Here is a 21,598-nt window from a genome sequence, read left to right as displayed (position 1 = left end):
AAATCCCCATTGTAGTCTCTGGCTATCCCCCCAATCCCTGCCTTGTCATTATGATATGTGTAGCTCCCATCGGTATTAATATTATTGATACTTCCTTGGTTTGGCATTGTCCAAAGGATCACACTGCTAATGGTGTTTGGCCTAAGTCTCACCACAATGTCACAAATTTGGATCACACTGCTAATGGTGTTTGGCCTAAGTCTCACCACAATGTCACAAATTTGGACCCATGGATAGTCTAGCTTAAGATTAGGATAAGCTTTGGAGAGAATCTTGGTGATGATCTTGCTAGAGAAGTTGCCAAGGCTAATGCCTTAGGTCAGAGAAGTTAGCGGGATCCTCCACCTTAGGGATCAAGGCCAACAAGGTGTGAGAGAAGAATTTGGTCAGTTTACCTTTAATAAAGAAAAATTGAACAAATTCTATCACATCTTGTTTAATGATTTCCCAACAGCTACTATAGAATTTACCAGAAAAACCATCAGGACCAGCAGCACTATCAGAGCTCATATCAAACACAAACCCCTTAAATCTCCTCTTCATTAGGACACCTGATCATACTTGTATTATCCTCATAACAAATACAAGTAGGAATGCAATCCAGAATTGTGAGATCCATAATAGGAGGTTTAAGATTGAAAATATGTTCAAAGTGTTTTACTGCAGACGAACACACAGACCTATGATGAAAGATATCAAATAAAGAATATATAGATTGCATATGATGTGATGGTACTCACTGCGATGCACCGTGCAAAAGTGTAAGGGATTCCTGTGGTTCTGCCCTCAAAGGGTAGTCGCAGCCCCAATCCGCTCACAAGTTGTGGGTCTCTATTACAAAGTTGAGATAATTCCAAGAATCAGCAAATGAGATAAAGAACTTCAAGAAAAAGTAGTAAAATAACCAATTAAATTGTTAAATCTCTTATATATTCAACAAAATATCTCTTATTTGAAAGTGATCTTTCCAAATTCCCTGAGAATAACACTTATGAACATTTCAAAAACTGTGAAGAATGCTGCAGAAATGAATATATATAACCGTGATTTCCCTTACCCTGTGACTCCAAGGCCATCATCTTGTGGAAACATCGTTGCTTTGTAGACATTGTTGTGCCCATGGACTATATCAATTCCATAAATCATGGGAATACCAAGGCGTATTGAAAGTGAACCCTTATGAATCTCATTTACCATCTTCACCCAGTCTGCAGCAGTAGCCTTTGGAAATGGCACACTTCCTCCACCACCCAGTACACTCCCTGCCACAATCAAAATATTCACACTTCACTAAAACCATAGAAAAATAGCTTTTCATTCAACCACCACGACAAAGGTAAATCTAAAAGTTTAACAACACCTTGTGTAGCAATTGATACAAACTTTATATACATATACATTACATCTTAGTTGGTTTTGTGGAATACTGATGCTAACTTTAATGAGAAATGGGTGTTGATCATTTCTGTAAATGTTGACAACTTTATTGATGTAACGCCTACTTCATACAAACGTATTTATGTAATATACTAGTCTCTGAGCACGCGCGTTGCGCGTGTACTTATCTAATTTTAAGGAATTACATAAATATTATATAAAAAATTATGTTTTCAACAGATTCATGTAAATTAAATGCAGAGAACTTCAAATCTTGAAGTACTTTGTACAATACTACATATAAGATCAATCGAAATTGTTGGTTGCTACAGAAAGAGCATGTCCTTTTTTTTAGACACGTCGACCAAATAGAATTGAAATAAGAACTAGGAAATACATATCATCATTGTCATTGTCTTCTCAGATCCATCTCTACCTAGTTGCAATAGGTTCTTGCTTACTTGCTTATTGTAATAATCTCAAGGGAGGGGTTTGGTATGAGGTGGGGAGTTAGTAGATCATAGTGTGGATCTCCAGCAGTCATGGATAGCCTTAAACCAAGTCCTCAAGAGTTCCCAGGTGAACTAATATCTGTATTATCGATAAATTCATTAGGGGATTTCCCATGTATTCAGTTTACTTGAATGAGTCTACATAGTTTTCAACATGTTTAATACTAATACTGGTTAGTTTCTAGTAGATTACAAAAAAAGGAAAATGATCTAGCATTAAGACCCACCCCATTTGTGGAAATTTTAAGCATTGTATTTTCTAAAATCTTGTTGTTTCTTTGGGAAATTATATTTCGTCCTTTGATTTATCTTTTGTCTTAAGTACTCTCAAATTTAAAGATACATGACCACCCTACAAATACTTTTGTAGCAGTAACAACCCATCAAAATCGTAATTAATAGCAATTAATAATAATAATAATAATAATATATATTCAAAGGGAAGCCCTCAATACAATTTTCTGCCTTCTGCTCTTTCTTCCAGTTTTATTAATGATAATAACTTACTACTAGCTTTTCTTGCAAGTACACACTATAGTATCAATACTGTCTATTAATTCATCTTCACTGGCTGAGTTGTGAGTCCAAATCCAAAGGGAAAGAGGGGATTGTAGTGGTCATCACCTACGTTCATAGGAAGCTGGTCAACTGACTTGAACCAAGTCCAAGCAAGTTTACCAGTGAAACCATAGTCACCAAATAAAGCATCTGCAACACCTTGGCCTTCAGTCCCCGGAAGCCAAGCAGCGATGAGTGCATCTATTTTATCGACGTAAGGTTCTAGCACGACTGGACGACCAGAGATGACAACTACAACACATTTCACAGCCCCACAGACATTGTTAATAGTGCTAGGACCAGGTTCTGGTATTGTAAGATTTGAGCTGTCACCATGCCACTCTGCATATGTGAATTCACCTACTACAACAATGGCATAGTCGAATTCGTTTGACTTCATAAAGTTTGCATCAGGATTCTGCTGGTACACTACTTGCATGGACGGATCTACAGTTTTCTTGATAGCGCTTAAAATGGTGGTTCCTGCCAAATGTAGAATAATGCTACATTTGAGTTGTCATATTATCAGGTCCAACAATTATCAGTTTAACTTCTATTTATTGTCATGTAAAAGAATTGTCATATTATCAGGTCCAACAATTAATCTCCCACGAAAAAATGGAATTAGTAAAACCTGAAAAGGCATGTTTCTGCTATCTAGCGAAATAGCAGATTCCTTACCAAAAGAGGGCCCAAAAATGTCACTTGTGGTGAAGTGGAAGCTATAGGACATGAGAAGACATACCAACTATTAAATCATTGCCTGCGACGCCCTGCCAATGTATTGTCCAGCCTCCACATTGGTAACCCAAATTGTCAGCATGAGTTCCAGCTACAAGTATCTTTGGTGCTTTCTTTGGAATGGGAAGTAATGGACGACTAGTGCTCTTGCCGTTCTTCAAAAGGACAAGTGATTTCCTTACTGCTTCCCTTGCCAACTCTCGATGCTCCTGCAGAGAGGCGTTGAAGCATAATAGATCACACGTAACAGACTTAGATCCCAAGAATTGAAACAGTTTCTGAATATCAAAGTTACCTGGCTACCAAGTTGGTTTACCAAGCTTAGGTCAGCCAGTGGGTTCTCAAAGAGACCCATGGTAAACTTAACTCTCAATATACGCTTTACTGCATCATCAATTCTGCTCATGGGAATGATATTATCTTTCACTAATCGAGTCAGATCATCAATAAATTCTGCATACTTCTCTGGAATCATAACCTGCAGCATAGATGAAACAATCATATAGAGTAACTAAAACTATCATTTTGATAAAAATGATTCAAGATCAAACATAACAAACCAACCATGTCAATTCCTGCTAAAATTCCAGCTTGAACTGAATAAGTGTAATTATCATGAGGTGGGCTTGTAATCCGGTCAATGCCTTCCGAATCAGAAATGATGAAACCCTGAAAAAGATGCAAGGCCAAAATAGGTGTTATACATGGATATATCCTCACTTGACCTTAACTTACTGATTCTGAATGAGTCGAGCTAATCATTCTTACCCTGAAGTTGAGCTGGTTCTTTAGGTAGCTAGTGACAAGTTTTCGGTTAGCGTGCATCTTTTCCCCATTCAAGCTTGAGTAAGACACCATCACCGTTGAAACACCCTTTATGATGGAATCAATATATGCAGGCATGTGGATGCCATGTAAAGTAGTTGAGTTTATTACAGTGTTATTTTCATCGATTCCCCTCAGTGTGCCTCCATCTCCCACATAATGCTTGGCGCAGGCTGCTACCTTTGACCTTAACCAGTTGAAAGTGCAATCAACCAACTGTTCCACAACAAAGGACGACAAAATATAAACATGTCTAGAACTATTCCAGCACCAAAAAACATTATCTTGAAAATAACTTTTAACTCACTTTAACATCACTTAACAATACTTAAACCATTCAATTATATTTGATACAAAGATAAAGGTCATTGTCAAGATAATTACTATATATAGTTGACCATGATAGGACCAGTTATATGTTGTGACCAACAAGTATTGGTCAATAGGGTTGATTCTTAGATCATCAAATCCAAACTTGCCCAGTATGACAGAAACTTCCATGTGATGTGAATAAATGACACATTGTTACTAAAAAGATCACTAAGTCCCACCAGTCATGTTGCCTTCTCATAAAAAATTTATGCTTATGAAGGAGTTTGTAAGATAATCATCATTTGTTATTTATTTTTTTTGGTTTTTGATGAAGTGATCTTCATTTTCATTTCTAAGCATGCAACTGGTGTAAATCACTAATAGGAACAGGAAAGTAGTGGATGTGAAAATTGATAAAGATTCATACTTTCCTCCAACAAAGGGAACACCCTTGCTAGAATTAGCTGGCACATCTCCTTGTAAACCAGGAATTATCTCTGTCATGGTTTGCACAATTTTGACATCTTCGCTGTAGCTTTCATAACAACGGCCCCACCTAGGGTCTCTGCATACCTAACCATAAATCAGTTATTCAGATAACAAAGAAATTGAAATGCAACTTTACCAAAAAGTTCATTCAAATCATATCATATCAACTTACTGCAATGCAGGGAGCAAAAGCATATGGGATTCCTGTGGCTCTAACTTCAAGTGCAGTTGCAGCACCAATCCGTTTCACAAGATCAGGGTCCCTGCATTAAAGTGAAATTTTTAACTCAAATAGTTGAAAGACAAGCATTAGGAGAAGTTGAAAATACATAACAGGATCATTTTCTTTTTGGAACATAATTGACCTCCTGAGGATCATTTCTTGATCCTAAGGTATCAAATGATTGACAAATGTGAAAACTACCTATCATGAATCTTTATTAATCAAATTTAGGAGATGAGCTCTCACTACATTCTAAAAGCACACAAAATTAGTACTTTCCGATAGTCAGAACAAAAATCAGATGCATAATTTATATACTTGCCTGGTGACACCAAGCCCAATATTGTGAGGAAAGATAGTAGCATTATAGACATTGTTGTGTCCATGAATTGCATCAATCCCATAAATCATTGGAATACCAAGGCGGGTCGAAAGAGCATCCTTTTGAATCTTGTTTACCATATTGACCCAATCCTCAGCAGAGGCCTTAGGTGCAGGAACATTCCCTGGAACACTCAACACACTCCCTGCCAGAAGATTTTTTATAAAAAATGAATTCCATATACACTACAGTAAAAAGCAGATCAACCCCCTTTTTCTTGTATCTATAATATGCATATGTTATTACAAAAAAAAAATCCTCCGTTTTCACGATAAAGCACCCTGATTTAGAATCACTTTTCTGTAAGCTGAATGAGATAACATATGTAGTCAAATATACACCTAAAAACGTGATATTGCTAACACCAAATGAGCAAAGTTCTGGAATATCTAGTGAACATACGAGCACGTTTTTAAGAATGGTCATGTCAATCTAGAGATAAAATGAACTCCAATAAGCAGGATAATAATGGATAAAGAAAGTAGGCCACCCCTTTCCCATGTTCTCTTTAAATACCTTTTTTCCCCCTCAAAATAGGATTTGAAAAAATAAAATCTTTTGGTATAACATTGGCGATTCCTGGTACACAAAGCATTTAGCGTTCACGTAGAGTTCTGGGAAGGGAAGCACCCCAAGGGAGTGCAATGTAGGTGTCCTACCCTGAATCAAGCCTTAATTGCTGAATGCACAGCTTGTGCATCCGGCGTTCATGCATGATCCAGGGAGTGGCCGCACCCAAGGGGGTGTGATGTAGGCAACCTACCTTGAGACAAGCCGTGACTAAATTCATGGTTTGAACCACGTAACGTAGATCACACATAAACAACTTTAGCATTTCTATTCACGGTTCGAACCACGTGACGTAGGTCACACATATACAACTTTATCGTTGTTCCAAGGCTCCATTCAATTAAACGCCAATGTTATTACAAAAGATTCTATCATCCTAGGATCAATCATTTTGATTTAGATCACTTTTCTGTAATCTGTATGACATTTATAACAAACAGCTATACACAATGTAATCCCACAAGCGGGATATGAGGAGGTTAGAATGTATGCAAACTTTACTTCTACTTTTATGGGTTAGAAAGGTTGTTTCCAATTATAATCAGCACTATAAACACAAAGGATGAATTTTTCTAAACATACCAATGAAATATTCCTTCATAACATTAGCTGAGGCAAATCTCTTCTCAATCTGAGTCATCTGACCAATCTTTTCCTCAAGAGTCATCCTTTTCATCAAGTCCTTCATTCTTGTAACCATTGGCTGTTTTGAGTCCTTGTATTTTATGTACTCTGCTTCTGAAATCACTGCCCATAGGCAGAACAACACAAAACCCTTCATGGATATTCAAAATCTTCCCATTCTTTTTGTGCCTTCTTCTTGGACAATCTGGTAAAACTCACAAAAAAATAGCACACATTGAAGAGCATTACAAAAAAAATATGTGAACAAACAAGAAACAAGTTTGTTGAGAAGTATGAAAAAGGAAACAGCTATAAACAAGAAATGGATAACTTACTTGTTGAGCTTCTACTTTGAACAAGCAATTTTGTTGAGAATAAGTAGGTGAGTTGGTCAGTATATATACACATTACACACACCATGCACATTGAGTGACAGGGTACTTGGTAGGGGAGAGTAAGGATTTCACTCTTTTGATTTTTTTTGTTTTCCCACTCGGTGTCCATTACTAGCATTGGAGTCCGACTATTCTGGTTCGCATTGCGTAGGGCCATTCGGGGGGAAGCGCTTCCTACCAAGGATTTTTCCACACTCAAGCTCGAACCCGAGACCTCTAGTTAAGGAAGGAGCAATCAATTTTATGGGTTTTGAAATTACAACTTTAAGTGTTAATAACTGAGTTCTAAATTTAATATTGAAAAAAAAGGCATGATATACTCCTAAACTTTACGATTTAAAATTGATATACTCCTCGTTCAAAAGTGGTTCACATATATCCTTTATTATTATAATGGCTCATAAATACTCTTATCGTTACAAAAGTGACTCACATATACCATTTTCATCTAATGATAATGAAAACATTATTTTTATTTTAAAATTTTTTCATGTAGGGATATATATGATCCTCTAGCAAAGTTTAGGTATATTTGATCTCTTTCACACATGATTTTCTTTTGACTTCTTTGATTTAATGCCTAATTTGAATTTTAAATATCTCCGTTATAGATCTATTTGCTTATCATTATTTGTCTTTCTTATTCTTATTTAATTTTTTTAGTTCATTTTTATTGTAAAAGTATAAGAAAAAAATGATGAATGGAAAAAGAGAAAAAAGTAAGAAAAAATTAAAACTATTTTTTGCGGCTATATTGTGACTTATTTTTTGTATCCATAAAAAAATCTGCTTCCGACCTCTGAGGTGGTCCGTCAAGTCCTCTAGCCTAGGGCAGTCAAAATCTATGATTAATTTTACAAGAAAATGAGCGAAAAATAATTTGACCATCAAAATAATAAATACTAAAATATTTAATTAAAAAATTACATTTAAAATTATTTTTTTCACTCGCCTTAGATCAAATAGGTATATCTGGGCCATTTGTGTAACAACTAACAATAAGGGTATATATGAGTCACTTTTATAACGAAGGATATATCAACTTTAAATCACAAAGTTGAGGAGTATATCATCCGTTTTCCCTATAATATTTATACACATTTAATGAATTTCTTAAAAATGCACTATTTAAACAAAAGCTAATTGATTCGATCGAACCGTACCCAAGCTTCTAGCTCCGTCCATGGTGGGGTAATGGGGGTAGAGTGTGATTAGGGACTTAGTAGGCATTTGGCATGTTCCATTTTGAAAAAAAAATAAAAAATTGTCTTTTTGTTTTCAAAGTGAAAAAAAATGTTTTTTTTGTTTTCAAGAATTTTTCACTTATTTCTGGAAAAAAATAGCTTTTTTATTCACCCCTCCACCCTATGAAAAGTTTAAATTTATCTTGTGTTTTTTATATTAAAAAAAACTACACAAAATAGACCAAGGTAGTAAACTATGTACTTAAGCTGGACCTACCCAACTTGTTTATCCTAATTGGACCAAAGGCCCAAAGTAATTACAGCACTGCCCCGCCCCTTTTTTGGCTCGTGTCTGTTTTCGCGTTACCTTCATAATACTGTCAGAGTATATAGTCAGAGTATATATATACTCTGATGGTAGCAAGAAATAATTGAGCACTGTTTTTACTGCAGTGTTTTCTTTTCATGATACTATCAGAGTATATATACACTCATATATACTTTGATGGTAACAAGAAGTAATTGGGCAGTTTATTCAATGATTAATTATTTTTTGCTCCTTGATAACAGTACAATATATATATACTCTTGAGGTATCAAGGACAGTTAAGCATTTTTCACTGCAGTGTTATTCAGATCTTGATACATTCATGATACTGTCAGAGTATATATATAAATTATGATAGCATCAAGAAATAATTGAACAATGTTTTTTTCTTCATGACACTATCAGAGTGTGTATATATATATTCTGATGGTATTAAGAAGACGCGCGAATTCCTTTTTGGGGGCATGAAAGGAATGGGGGTATTCAATGATAAATAATTTTCCTTTTTGGGGTATAACAATAATTATCCCAAAAAAACCTTAATTGCGTGATACTGGTATCGTCGACAGTTGTCTCTATCTATTAATCGACGACAAATGTGTTATATTTGATGAGGACATATTTGATCCCAATTATTTCCTCTAAGTGAATTGTTGAGTCTTTTTTAATAGTACAAAATAAGTGAATAATTCAAAGTTGAAGAGAATTATAAAAACTTTTTTTCATATTTATACGTTGTTTAATGAAGTTCTTATATTCTGTAAGAGAATAGTTTGATAATCATATTTTCGAAGTCCCTCTAACCATTGGCTGTTTTGGGTCCTTGTACTAAGATACTCTGCCTCTGAAATCACTGCCCAGAGGCAGTACAACACAAAAACCTCATGGGTACTGAAAATCTCCCCATTCTTTTTGTGTGTTCTGCTTGGCCAATTTGGTAAAACTCACAAAAAATATCATCAGGTGTTAAGCTTTCGGCGTTTGAAAATATGGATGAATTTTGCTTATTTTAGATTTTTTTTGGAATATCAGCGGTCAGCCTTTGCTCTACGGGTGAGTATTTTGTATGTACTGGGTAAAATTCTCACTGTGTAATACCCTGCAAACCGCATAGGGAATATAAACCACACCAAACAAGTCCTATGCAACAGACTCGACACAAAAGGGCATTGAGGGGGGAAAAGTAACTACTTGCTTTTGTTATAACAAGATATATGTGACTCCATCTGTTGACGGATGGCAAATGTGTTATATTTGACGCGATATATTTGTTCCTAAGTACTCCCTCCATTCTATATTAGATGGGCATCTTACTAAAAATGTTTGTCCCATATTACTTGATCACTTATTAAATCAAGATAGAATTAATTAAATTTTTCTTATTTTATCCCTACAATTAATATGGCAATTTGAATGTGAACAACTCTCAATACTAGTTATTTTTATACTCTATGTATATTGAATTGATATGAACAAAGGAGAAAATAGTAAAGATAATTAATCTATTAATAATTTCTTAATCACCATATAAAATAGAAAGTGTTCATCTAATATAAGACGGAGGAAATATTATTTATTTTTCATCAAAAAAAAATCTCTTTAAAAAGGAATAGAAATTTGTTTGTAGTAAAGTTTGTGTGACTTTTCGGATATTTTCAGAAAAAGCAATCACGTGACAGAAAAATTGCAAATAAGTCCTTTAAAGTTTCGAAAAGAGAAATAGAACTCTTAAGAATAGGAAAATTGACAAACAAGTTAGACTTATAATTAAAACATGTGTGTCATTTTTTTAGTTGTTGAAGTTCTTAGGGCACAAAGAGTTCATATAATATACTTAATGTTAAAATATTCTTAAACATTACATTGCTAGTGATAGTTAAAGATACTATTTTCATTTTTCATTTATTGATTGAGATGTATTTCAAAATTAAATTGATTTCAATAATAAATTACTTGAAATATTAAATAAGAAAAGTGTATTTTTGATTATCTAGTACAACTTAATATAGTTCGAAGAAAGTACATTACTTGAATTTATTTTATTGAAATTTAAAATAACAAGTAAATAAATAACCTTACAAAAAGTATCCTTGTGAAGTTATGATTTAGTCTCCATATATTTCAATTGGCTAATCCACCATTTCATGGCATTATGTTAATGTACTTATTGACTTTGAAATACGTTGAAGGTTAATTTGGTGTGGAAAACTATCTTACTCTCTTTAGAATTTGAAATAATTTGGTAAGTTGCCTGTTTTTATTCCTCATTTTTAATCCTATCTAAAATGGATTTAAAAAAAAAATTACAGAGAACAGGGGAACAGAGAATGAGGGAGAAGTCAGGTAATCAATCAACTAGCTACTAAAATTCCCCTAGAATGAAACTTAAAAACTTATTGAATTGGTATCTATAATATATAAAATAAAATTACATCGAGAATTGTTCGATACAAGTCATAAATAAAGCTTTTGCTAGTTCCGTCAGGCATTTGCTAATAAAGTTGTATGGACATATATTTTAGGAACTACTTTCGAAGCTTAAATTTTGGATTTGTAGTAATTAGGTAGACTACAGGACAGTACTGAACTAATGCCTGCTCCTTTTTGGTAAACTCTTATATTATGATATTAAATATCCATTTAACAAAGGGACTAAGGCAAGGAGATCCAATGTCTCCTTTTTTATTTGCAATTGTCATGGAGTACCTGAGTAGATGTCTTACCACACCTGATAAGGAGCAGCAATTCAAGTACCATCCCAGATGTGCTAAATTGAAAATTACTCATTTTTGTTTTGCAGATGATTTACTATTATTTTCTAGGGGAGATTATCATTCTGTACAAGCTATGATAGAATGCTTCCAAAACCTTTTCAAGTGCTTCTGGATTACAAGCTAATATGGGAAAAAGTTGTATCTACTTTGGAGGTGTATCACCACAGGAGCAGATTAGGATTCTGCAAATTACTAACTTCATATGTGGTGAACTCCCTTTCAAATATCTTGGAGTCTCTTTGTCCACAAAGAAAATCTCTCTATTGCAATGGCAGCCACTAATCAAAAAGATAATAGGAAAGATTTTTTCCTGGACCTCTAAGAAACTATCATATGCTAGCAGAGCACAATTAGTCCAATCAGTATTATTTGGTATTCAGGCCTACTGGGCTCAGCTATTTGTTCTCCCTGCTAAGGTTATCAAACTAATTGATAGTTACTGCAGAAGCTATCTATGGTCTCCAAGCAATACCATTACTAAGAAGGCTTTGGTTGCATGGTCTAGAGTGTATTCACCTCTTTGCTTTGGAGGACTTAACTTGAGTAATATAAGCATATGGAATAAAGCAGTTATAGCGAAAACTTATTAGGCACTGGCAAAGAAGGAAGACAGATTGTGGATTAGATGGGTTCATAGTTACTACATAAAAGAAAAACAACTGGAGAAAATGAGGATTCCTATGCAAGTGCAACACCCCAAATTTTTTTCACCAAGATTCGAACCATTCTTCATATGTGTGTACACTCAAACTAAATGACATGTAATTTTATTTATGAGTTAGATAAATTCATAAGTATTTGAAGGGTATTAGATGTGATTTCGGGTCATAAGGGATCCCTAAAACCAAGTCAAGTCCAAAGAATTTCTATTGGCTAAGTTTTCGAATGAGTTCGTATAAGGGCCAACTTCAAACGACCATATCTCCTAGAATATAATGAATTGGGTGGTCCAAGACCTATCAAATTATAGGTCTTTGAGTCTTCTTTACAACGCCACCAAGATGTCATTTTTTGGAGTTTGAAGTAAAAAGTTATGATTGTTTTACTGAAACATGTCTGGACAGGACAATTCGGCGAGCTCACCAGCCAATTTGGCGACTCACTGAATAGTTCAGCGAACCATGACCTAGCTCGCCGAATAGTGCCCGAAATCCTTCAGAAACTGTTGTATTGGGAGAGCTAAAGCACCATTTGGCGACTCACCGAATAGGTCGGCGAGGAGACCTCCAGCTCGCCGAAATTGCCGACTGAATTTATTAAAAGGTGACTTTTCTCAATCTTTCAACCTAATAATATTCTTATACGTAGAGATACTCTCAAAATCCCAAATTCTCCTTCTCCCAAAGATCAAGAACTTCAAGAAAGGGATTTCTCCAACTTTAAGTTGATCTAAAGACTCCAAGTTCAAGATCTCCTTCACAAATCCATAGAATAGTTTCTCAACTTCAAGCTACAAGATTTCAAACCCCACTTTTATCCAATAATTCTTAAGATTCAGGTATGTAAGGCTAACACAATGTTGGATCGGGTTCGTCCACGTGTCCCTTCATCTTTATTGATTCAAGTTGAGTTGAGTTAGAGTTTTCGAGTTCCTTGAATTGAATTCTTGAGTTATCTATTGTCTTTTGGATTCCTTGTACATATTTAAAATGTGTATTGATGTTGTTCATGGGTTGAGTATTTGATTTGAATGCATGTTCATGTCTTCATTCACATGACCCCTAATTGAAGATTATGAGCCCGTTTGGATGGATTTTAAGTTGGTTAAAACCAACTTAAAGCCTCTTTTTAGCTTTTGGATGTGTTTGCCTAATGCTAACTTTAAGCCATAAAGTTCTTAAAGTCAGTCAAAAATGAAAAGTTAGAATTCCTAACTTTTTTTTTCTAAGTGCTTAAAGTCATTTTCTTTGACCATGGAAATTACTTTTATATCCCTTATATTTTAACTAAATTCCCAAACTACCCTTTTTATTCTTTTAACCCTAAAATTCACATCATTTTTCTCAGTTAAGCACTTTTATCCAAACACTCAACTGCTTATTTATAAAAATAACTTTCAGCATTTCAAAGTTCTAAAAGCACTTCATACATAAAAGATACTTTTTTAAGCTCATTCAAACGGGCTCTATATTTGAATTTGAGCATTGATTGTACAAGAGTTTGAGTTTTCACATAAGTTGATTTTTTTCATTATTTTGAACATGGATATCTTGAGCATAAATGATGGTTTTAAGACAAAGTTTTAATGAGTTGTGATTGATTTTCAAAAATATACTTCTGAAAGAACTTGATGATTTGAGCATAAGTCGAGCCCAAGTTGAATTGAATGAGTATTTAAGAATTTTAACTGTTTTGATCGTGATTTTGCTATGCATTATTTTGAGTCGAAATTGCATGTTTTAAAAAGATTTAAAAGAGTTGAGTATTTAATCTCAATGAATGGATTTGATTGAGTTCATTTGAAAGAGCATAATGATTGAGATAAGATTGAGTTTCGATAGAAGTCCAATGAAACTAGTCGAAAGTTTTGATTGAACTGATTTGTTTAAGTTGCATGAGCATTTTGAGTTTTGAAAGTAGTATCGAGCACCGAATTGAGCGAGAGTAAAACTCAATAACTACGTAGCCAGCATAGGAGAGGATTGGACCGTTCAAGTCGAATGTTTCCCTATTTCATTGTCCTGAAAAGATAGGACTTGATTGATTGATGGATCCAGATTAGTAGATTTGTCCTTTACCTTGGCAAATATTGGACGGATGTGGCAACGACGTCGGTTCGTTGTATATCACCTACTTATAGGTGGTGGGATTGTTGTCGGTTAAGAGAGACTCCCAGATTGTGCATGAAAGTATATGACATGTTTTCAACAAGTTGCATATTACTGAGTCCTTAAAGCATTGTTATATTTTATACTTGCATATCATACTGAGTTGGGTGAGTTTCATTCTATCTTGAGTTCTTTTGATGTATTGTTATTTCATTTTGTCATATTACATACTTGTACATTCCACGTACTGACGTCCATTTGGTCCTACATCGTTTTATGATGCAGGGATAGGTGTTAGAGATCATCAACAGGCGTTTCGTTGAAGATCTATTTTTTTTTTATAGTGGTAAGACCTTTTTGCCTTTGGAGGGATCATATTCATTCTTTCCATTGCTTATGAGTAATTTTTTTTTCGGTAGCCATGAACTTGTCATTGGCACCATTTAGGTAGTAGAGATAGAGGCTTCATAGACGAGATGGTGATGGATTTATTTTGATGTCTTTAACTCTTGATTAGTTTTCTTTCAAACTATGTTTTTGATTTGAATGATGGAGATTGATGATTGAGTTAGCCCCCTGAGATTTGTTTTTCTCTTAAACTAAGTCTTTCGCTGAATTAGTGAATGTGTGATCAGGCCAAGTGGTTCGCTTGGGAGCCAGCAATGGCTTCTGAGTGCCGACCACGCCTAGAGTACCCTCTCGGGATGTGACAGCAAGCATGCTAGATGATAAGAAAGATAATTGAAGCCAAGAAAGCTCTTATTCAATTCCAGGTTGATACATCTTGTGGACATAACCTGATTAGGCAACTATACATGCACATGCTGAGCCTAGAACCTAGAGTTATATGGAATAACTTAATGTACAAAAATACAGCCAGACCAAGAGCTAAAATTATACTTTGGTTAAACTGCAGAACAAGTTATTAACTACAGATAGACTTATACGGTGGGTAAAAGCTGTATCTCCCACATGTTCATTATGCAATGACCTTACTGAGTCTAGAGACCATATATTTGTATCATGTGTGTATGGAAGAAAACTCTGGAGAATACAACAACAATGGATTCAAGCTAAGCCAAAACACTCCATATCATGGGACCAACACCTTACAGAGGTACTAGTAAATGCAAAAGGAAAGACGAGAGTTGCTCAAATATTCAAGATGGTATACACTAAGTTTGTGCACTGCTTGTGGATAGAACGAAACAGGAGAATTTTTGAAAACAAGAGAAGAGAGCATGAAGTCATAGCTAGGGATATTGCATTTGTTTGTTGTGTCAGAGCTCCAAATAGAATTCGATCTCTTATCTGTAGTTTCAAGCTAGATTAGACATGAGTGTTGTTATGATACATTTAGATAGCTGGCTGTATTAGTCTGCTTTGGTGCTTGTAATCGTTTTCCATTGGTGATTAATGAAAATGTTAGTTACCAAAAAAAAAAAATCCATTTAACCAAAAAAAAAATTATGAAGAATGAGCAGCAAGTGAAACTCCAGAGGAAGAGATGTTAGCCCTTCACAGGCTCGGTAGTGAGACCAAATCCAAAAGGAAACAAAGGATCATAATGTGGATCACCAACATTCATGGGAAGCTGATCAACTGACTTGAACCAAGTGCGCGCAAGTTTGCCTGTGAATCCATAGTCACCAAACAGGACATCAGCAACACCTTGGCCTTCACTTCCCGGAAGCCAAGCAGCCACGAGGGCGTCTATATTTGCAAGATATGGCTCCATCACAACAGGACGCCCAGAAATGACAACTACCACACACTTCACAACCCCACAGACATTGGATATGATGCTCGGACCAGGTTCAGCTATTGTAAGGTTTGCACTATCGCCAAACATCTCTGCGTAGGGTGTCTCACCCACGACAACAATGGCATAGGAGAAGTGGTTGGACTTGACAAAGTTTACATCTGGATTGTCCTGGTACACCACTTGTGTAGATGGATGGACTGTGTTTTTCACAGCATTTAAAATGGTAGTTCCTGTATTCGTCCATATATACATGAGAGCTTGTTCAGTCTGATGCTACAAGAAATGATAATTCTCATTTACAATTTTTGATGATCATCGAGCATGATCTCTAAAATAAATTCAAATGTCGCATTAATCTTTACATGCACAGCTTTGTAGATCATTCTTCAAACAGTGCATAAGTTGCAACTGTTCTGGAAACCAGAAAGATATGGTCTAAGGTTCATAGAAGTAGCCAGGCAATATCCAACTATCCAAGACTGATGCTACCAAAGTTTATTTAATTCACCTTCCCAGTTTACTCCATTCCGAGTTACATTATACATTGCTAAAGAAAAAGCTTCACTATCAGATCTCTTGCTCTCTTTCAGTATATAGAAGGATGTTCCTTTATCTGATGTACTTCTTTTGGTACCTTCATGGTAACTTGCAAAAAAAAAATCTCTACATTTTCATCAAAAAAATAGAAGATGAGTCTATGTTATTATACTCTTGATGTCACCCTTGGGTAAACTTTCACACTATCACCCATTTTTAACCAATACTTTAAACGCATCTTTAACTAATTCCACTAAAAAAATGGTGCTAAGATTCAATAGCCCCACTGAATTAGAGTCCAAGTTGTTCTTTTATCACTTTGGTTGAAGCCACATGTATGTATCTTACAAAAACCTAAGGTGTTGAAAAATCAGTTGCATTTGATGTGCATTACTAAAAATGCACACAATAAAAGTTAAGGTTTATTTGTACTTAGAGGTGACGGATGAAATAAAGACAGAAATCTATCACAAACAAATTAAGTTGCAAAGTGGGATCTCACTAGTTCAACATAACTGATAAGTAAGGTTTATGCAACGACAAGATTTTGATTTGCACTGGCTCAAAAAAACTGTGAAGACTTCTAATTACAAGATAACAGAAAGATACCTGTGGTAAGATCATTGCCTCCAATTCCCTGCCAACTTATAGTCCAGCCTCCGCACTGGTAACCCAGATTGTCAGCGTGACTGCCAGTAACAAGTATCTTTGTCACTTTTTTCGGAAGGGGAAGTAGTGGCTGGCTAGTAACTTTTCCATTCTTCAATAGTACAAGTGATTTCCTCACTGCTTCTCTTGCTAACTCTCTGTGTTCCTACAGATAAAAATTATGTTGAAAAGAAAGGAACCAAGTGAAGGACAAAACAGGTGGAGAGAATTCACATTACACCAGAATGAAAACTTATGATCTTGAAAAAAGTTGTCTCGCATCCCCTTGGGAAGCTTTTCATGATCATTTTTGTGGACGGGGGAATTACCTGGCTTCCTAGTTGGTTTGCTAAGCTGAGATCAGCCAATGGGTTCTCAAAGAGACCCATGACAAACTTAACCCTTAGTATTCTCTTAACTGCATCATCTATCCTGCTCATGGGAATGATATTGTTCCTTACTTGGAAAGCTAGATCATCAAGAAATTCAATCAAGTTTTCCTGACCCATAATCTGCAGTAATAAAAACTAAATACATTAAAAAAGGGCAGCCCGGTGCACTAAAGCTCCCGCTATGCGCGGGGTCCGGGGAAGGGCCTGACCACAAGGGTCTATTGTACGCAGCCTTGCCTTGCATTTCTGCCAGAGGCTGTTTCCAAGGCTTGAACCCGTGACCTCCTGGTCACATGGCAGCAACTTTACCAGTTACTAAATACATTAGGAAGTGAAAAGTAATACAGCTTGAGTTGATTAATGATGATCTAATTGTGTCAGGTGACAAGGTGATAATTTAGAGGGAAAACGAGTAAATACATTTTATAAAACAGACAACTTTGGAATTAATCCTTTAGACTGACCATGTCGAGTCCAGCAAGAATTCCAGTCTGAACAGAGTAAGAGTAATTTGCACGGGGTGGTTCAGTAATCTTGTCAATTGCCTCCCAATCTGATATGACAAAACCCTGAAATAAAGGTAACAGAAATGTGATGATCAGTAATCTCCTCAGTATATTTCGACCAATAGAACTTAAAAGAGAGCTGCTCTTTTACTCTGAACTTGAGCTTTCCCTTGAGAAAGCCAGTGATTAGATCACGGTTTGCATGCATCCTCTTGCCATTCCAGCTTGAGTAAGAGACCATTATTGTGGAAACTCCTTTTAAAATGGAATCAATATAGGCAGGCATGTGGATGTTAAGCAGCCCATTCATATTGATAATAGTGTTATTTTCATCAATGCCCTTGGTAGTGCCACCATCGCCCACAAAGTGCTTAGCACAGGCTGCTACTTTTGTCCTTGAGAACATTTAGAAGCACAATCATGTCATTGGAGAACATATACTAGATAGACGTAAAGGCTAAATTTGGTCGAGGATGTGTAACGAAATGACGAATGTTACAGCTAGATGAAAGTTAAATCACAATTCTTTGCAGTCAAATGAAATTACAAACGGAGTCAGAAAGGACAAAGATGTGAAAGATTACAGAGATGTGAAAGACTCGAGATACGTACTTTCCTGCGACAAAAGGAACACCCTTACGAGAGTTATCTGGAACATCTCCTTGTAAACCAGGAATGATCTCAGTCATTGCCTGAACAATTCTATGATCTTCACTGTAGCTTTCATAGCACCGACCCCATCTTGGATCTCTGCAGACCTGTGATAACACGTATCAAGCAAAGACAAACACCAAGACCTATGATGAAAGCTATCAAATAAAGACAATATGTAAACTGTATATGATGTGATGGTACACACTGCGATGCACGGTGCAAAAGAGTAAGGAATTCCTGTGGCTCTGACTTCAAGGGCAGTCGCAGCTCCAATCCTCTTCACAAGCTGTGGGTCTCTATAGCAAAGTTGAGATTATTCCAAGTATCAGCAAATGAGATGAGAGAACTTCAAGAACAAGTTGTAAAATAACCAACTAAATTGTTAAATCTCTTATATATCAACAAAATATCTCTTATTTGAGTACTATTTTCCCAAATTTCCTGAAAGTAACACTTATGGCAAAATAAATTTCCAGCCAGACTCTTGAAACCATGGGTCCGCCCTTATACCGATCAGCAAAGATAGATAGGGCCGGAAGTCTTAGCATCACCCCCATTTATGTAAGTAAAATTGATCAAAGGTTCAAAGACAAGATTCCTACAGAGGATGTAATTTCAATTTTCCTCAAGAATATGCTAGTAACTATTAGGGTTCAAATACTCATCCTCTCGAACTACTCCTGATGAGAGACTCGGAAATTTTCTAATCAACATTTCAGCCATCTGTCAGCCCATCCCCCATGTTTATGCAATGTGATCTAAGAAATCCACAGCAAAGAGCAATAATGAGAAAAGAACAAAGTTTCAAGCCCTATTGTGTCCAAATATTGAAGTATAGACTATTTATCACAAGCACTAACCTCTGTATGTTTCTTCAAATTTCACAATTGTATAAACATTTCAAAATCTGTGAAGAATGCTGCTGAAATGATCATATGTAACCGCAATTTCGCTTACCTTGTGACTCCAAGGCCAACATTGTGTGGAAAAATTGTTGCTTTGTAGACATTGTTGTGCCCGTGGACTGCATCAATTCCATAAATCATGGGAATACCAAGGCGTGTTGAAAGTGAACCCTTTTGAATCTCATTTACCATCTTCACCCAGTCCGCAGCAGTAGCCTTTGGAAATGGCACACTTCCTCCACCACTCAGTACACTCCCTGCCACAATCAATTCACACTTCACTAAAACCATAAAACAGTAGCCTTTCATTCAACCACCATGACAAAAGAGAATCTAAAAGTTAAAGTACGTGAATGCTGAGTACAACAACACCTAACACTCTTGTGCAGCAATTGATACAAACTTTATATACAAATACATTACAACAACTACCATCTCAATCCCAAGGAACCTAGGTCGGCTATATGAATCCTCACTGACCATGTTGTTCCAATTAAACTCATCTTAGTCCAATATTATACAACAACAACAACATACCAGTGTAATCCCACAAGTAGAAATAACAGTAGTGAGAACATCAGGGCAAAATACTACAGATAGCATAACAAAGCATTCATAAAAGGAATTGAGATGGTAGATAGAATTAATATGACTGCCAATATGGAAGGATAAGCAAGACATTTCTCTACTACCTACTAACAGTCTACCCTGATCTTTGTACTCGGTAAGCTGCAACAGAGTCATATTCCGGTAATTTTATCTATATTATCTACAGGCAATTTTTATCACATACATTTATACACTGCTTCAAATGTATACACTGCTTCAAATGTATAACTTTCATAAAATGATTTCTCCATAAGGGTTTATGTAAAACCTCAAGATTTTTGCTCGTTTGTTTGGGAAATCTTACCAATGAAGTATTTCTTCATGATCTGAGGTGAAGCTACATGTTTCTCAATCTGGGTCATCTGACCTATTTTCTCTTCAAGGCTCATTCTGTTCATCAAGTCCCTGATTCTAACATTCAATGGCTGTTTTGGGTCCTTGTACTTCATGTAAACTGCTTCAGTACAGAAGCATAAAAGAAGAAAACCCATCATTGTTATTGCAAGTTTCCCCATTGTTAATCTGCTTATTCAGCTTTCCACTATGAGTATCTGTAAAAAAATGAAGAGCTGAAATTAGTAGCTTCAACAAATAATAGTAGAAATCATTAGTTCAATAAGAAAAAGGTAGAAGAAATAACTTAAAACAAATGAAAAATCACAGCTATTAGAAGGATTCCATGGATAGGAACTCACTGGAGATCCCAACTCACTGCTACAGTTAGCTCAAATCAGTACAAGTGTAGAACAGCAAGTTAAAAAAAATCTTAATAAAATAAAGAGAGTAATGTTTTTATATTTATTTATTTATTGGAGGGCAACACAATATGAGGAATCATACGGCGAGCCTGTTCTACTTTTAATTAGATTTTTTGAACTTAAATTATGGATATGAAAAAGAAAAATTGTTGAGAATTTTACCTCTAAATAAATTTAATAATTATATATTTTTTTAAATAAAATTAAAAATTCCTCTTAATTATATTTTCTTAAAATAAGTGCACGATAGAAAAGACAGACAATTTGAAAATTAATGTCCTTTTACGTGCAAGAGAGAATTGATATGGAGATCATTAAAAAAAAATGTGATGCACTAGATGGTGTTGCTTTTTTTTTAATTAATTAATTGTAAAGAGTGCTTCCTCTTTATTGGGGCCTTACATTATGTAAATTAGAATTAAGTAGACATTAATTAGAATAGAAAATCAAAAAATTTGACATGGAGGCAATATATGAAGGGCGTGTTTGGTACATAGGAAAATATTTTTTAGAAAATAAATGTATTTTTTATTTATTTATTTATTTTTGGTAGATAATCAAAATTATTGATTTTAATGTATTTATATATAATTTAGACAAATATTATTAATAATAAAAGTGAAGATAATATATGTTGGAGATTGGAAATGACATAATCAATATAAAATATCATAAATAAACCTTATTTTCTCTACTTTATTAAGAAGTTCATTTTTCTAATTATTTCAAAATATTTAATCAATAAAAAAAATTAAAAACATT

General features: G+C 35.2%; 2 protein-coding genes and 1 long non-coding RNA gene across 4 annotated transcripts; all 3 read right to left on the bottom strand.

The window, feature by feature from the left end:
- Positions 1–183: 183 nt before the first annotated feature.
- On the bottom strand, positions 184–1,595 carry LOC129900849 (uncharacterized). The gene is made up of 3 exons (XR_008769709.1): positions 1,058–1,595; positions 471–831; positions 184–345 (listed from the first exon to the last, which is right to left on the bottom strand). It is a non-coding gene; the product is annotated as an uncharacterized LOC129900849 (long non-coding RNA).
- Positions 1,596–2,304: 709 nt separating this feature from the next.
- Positions 2,305–6,852, bottom strand: LOC129901574 (uncharacterized). The gene is made up of 9 exons (XM_055976808.1): positions 6,572–6,852; positions 5,360–5,564; positions 4,987–5,077; positions 4,753–4,898; positions 3,957–4,200; positions 3,753–3,857; positions 3,484–3,666; positions 3,193–3,397; positions 2,305–2,930 (listed from the first exon to the last, which is right to left on the bottom strand). The coding sequence occupies exons 1-9, from the start codon at positions 6,768–6,770 to the stop codon at positions 2,443–2,445; spliced, it is 1,866 nt and encodes a 621-aa protein (XP_055832783.1). The 5' UTR covers positions 6,771–6,852; the 3' UTR covers positions 2,305–2,442.
- An 8,454-nt stretch (positions 6,853–15,306) lies between these two features.
- On the bottom strand, positions 15,307–20,876 carry LOC129899250 (uncharacterized). 2 transcript variants are annotated; one of them, XM_055974136.1, is made up of 10 exons: positions 20,774–20,876; positions 20,383–20,629; positions 19,522–19,726; positions 18,770–18,860; positions 18,523–18,668; positions 18,062–18,305; positions 17,869–17,973; positions 17,342–17,524; positions 16,974–17,178; positions 15,307–16,057 (listed from the first exon to the last, which is right to left on the bottom strand). In XM_055974136.1, exons 2-10 carry the CDS (start codon positions 20,591–20,593, stop codon positions 15,573–15,575), a joined length of 1,875 nt encoding a protein of 624 aa, XP_055830111.1. In that variant the 5' UTR covers positions 20,594–20,629; positions 20,774–20,876; the 3' UTR covers positions 15,307–15,572. The 2 variants fall into 2 exon arrangements, with proteins under 2 accessions (XP_055830111.1, XP_055830112.1); XM_055974137.1 differs by lacking the exon at positions 15,307–16,057 and adding an exon at positions 16,114–16,472.
- Positions 20,877–21,598: the final 722 nt, after the last annotated feature.

This window comes from Solanum dulcamara, chromosome 8 (assembly GCF_947179165.1).
Source record: "Solanum dulcamara chromosome 8, daSolDulc1.2, whole genome shotgun sequence".
In the NCBI taxonomy this organism is placed as follows: Eukaryota; Viridiplantae; Streptophyta; class Magnoliopsida; order Solanales; family Solanaceae; genus Solanum; species Solanum dulcamara.
This window is presented reverse-complemented; position numbering and strand designations above follow the sequence as displayed.

Coding starts and splice junctions, on each gene's coding strand:
- LOC129901574 (XM_055976808.1), bottom strand. CDS start 6,770: ATGAAGGGTTTTGTGTTGTTCTGCCTATGGGCAGTGATTTCAGAAGCA. Junction 5,565..6,571: donor TATGAAGGAATATTTCATTG/GTATGTTTAGAA, acceptor ATCTTCTGGCAG/GGAGTGTGTTGAGTGTTCCA. Junction 4,899..4,986: donor CTTTTGCTCCCTGCATTGCA/GTAAGTTGATAT, acceptor ATTTATGGTTAG/GTATGCAGAGACCCTAGGTG.
- LOC129899250 (XM_055974136.1), bottom strand. CDS start 20,593: ATGGGGAAACTTGCAATAACAATGATGGGTTTTCTTCTTTTATGCTTC. Junction 18,669..18,769: donor CTTTTGCACCGTGCATCGCA/GTGTGTACCATC, acceptor GTGTTATCACAG/GTCTGCAGAGATCCAAGATG. Junction 17,525..17,868: donor TTCTTGCTGGACTCGACATG/GTCAGTCTAAAG, acceptor TTATTACTGCAG/ATTATGGGTCAGGAAAACTT.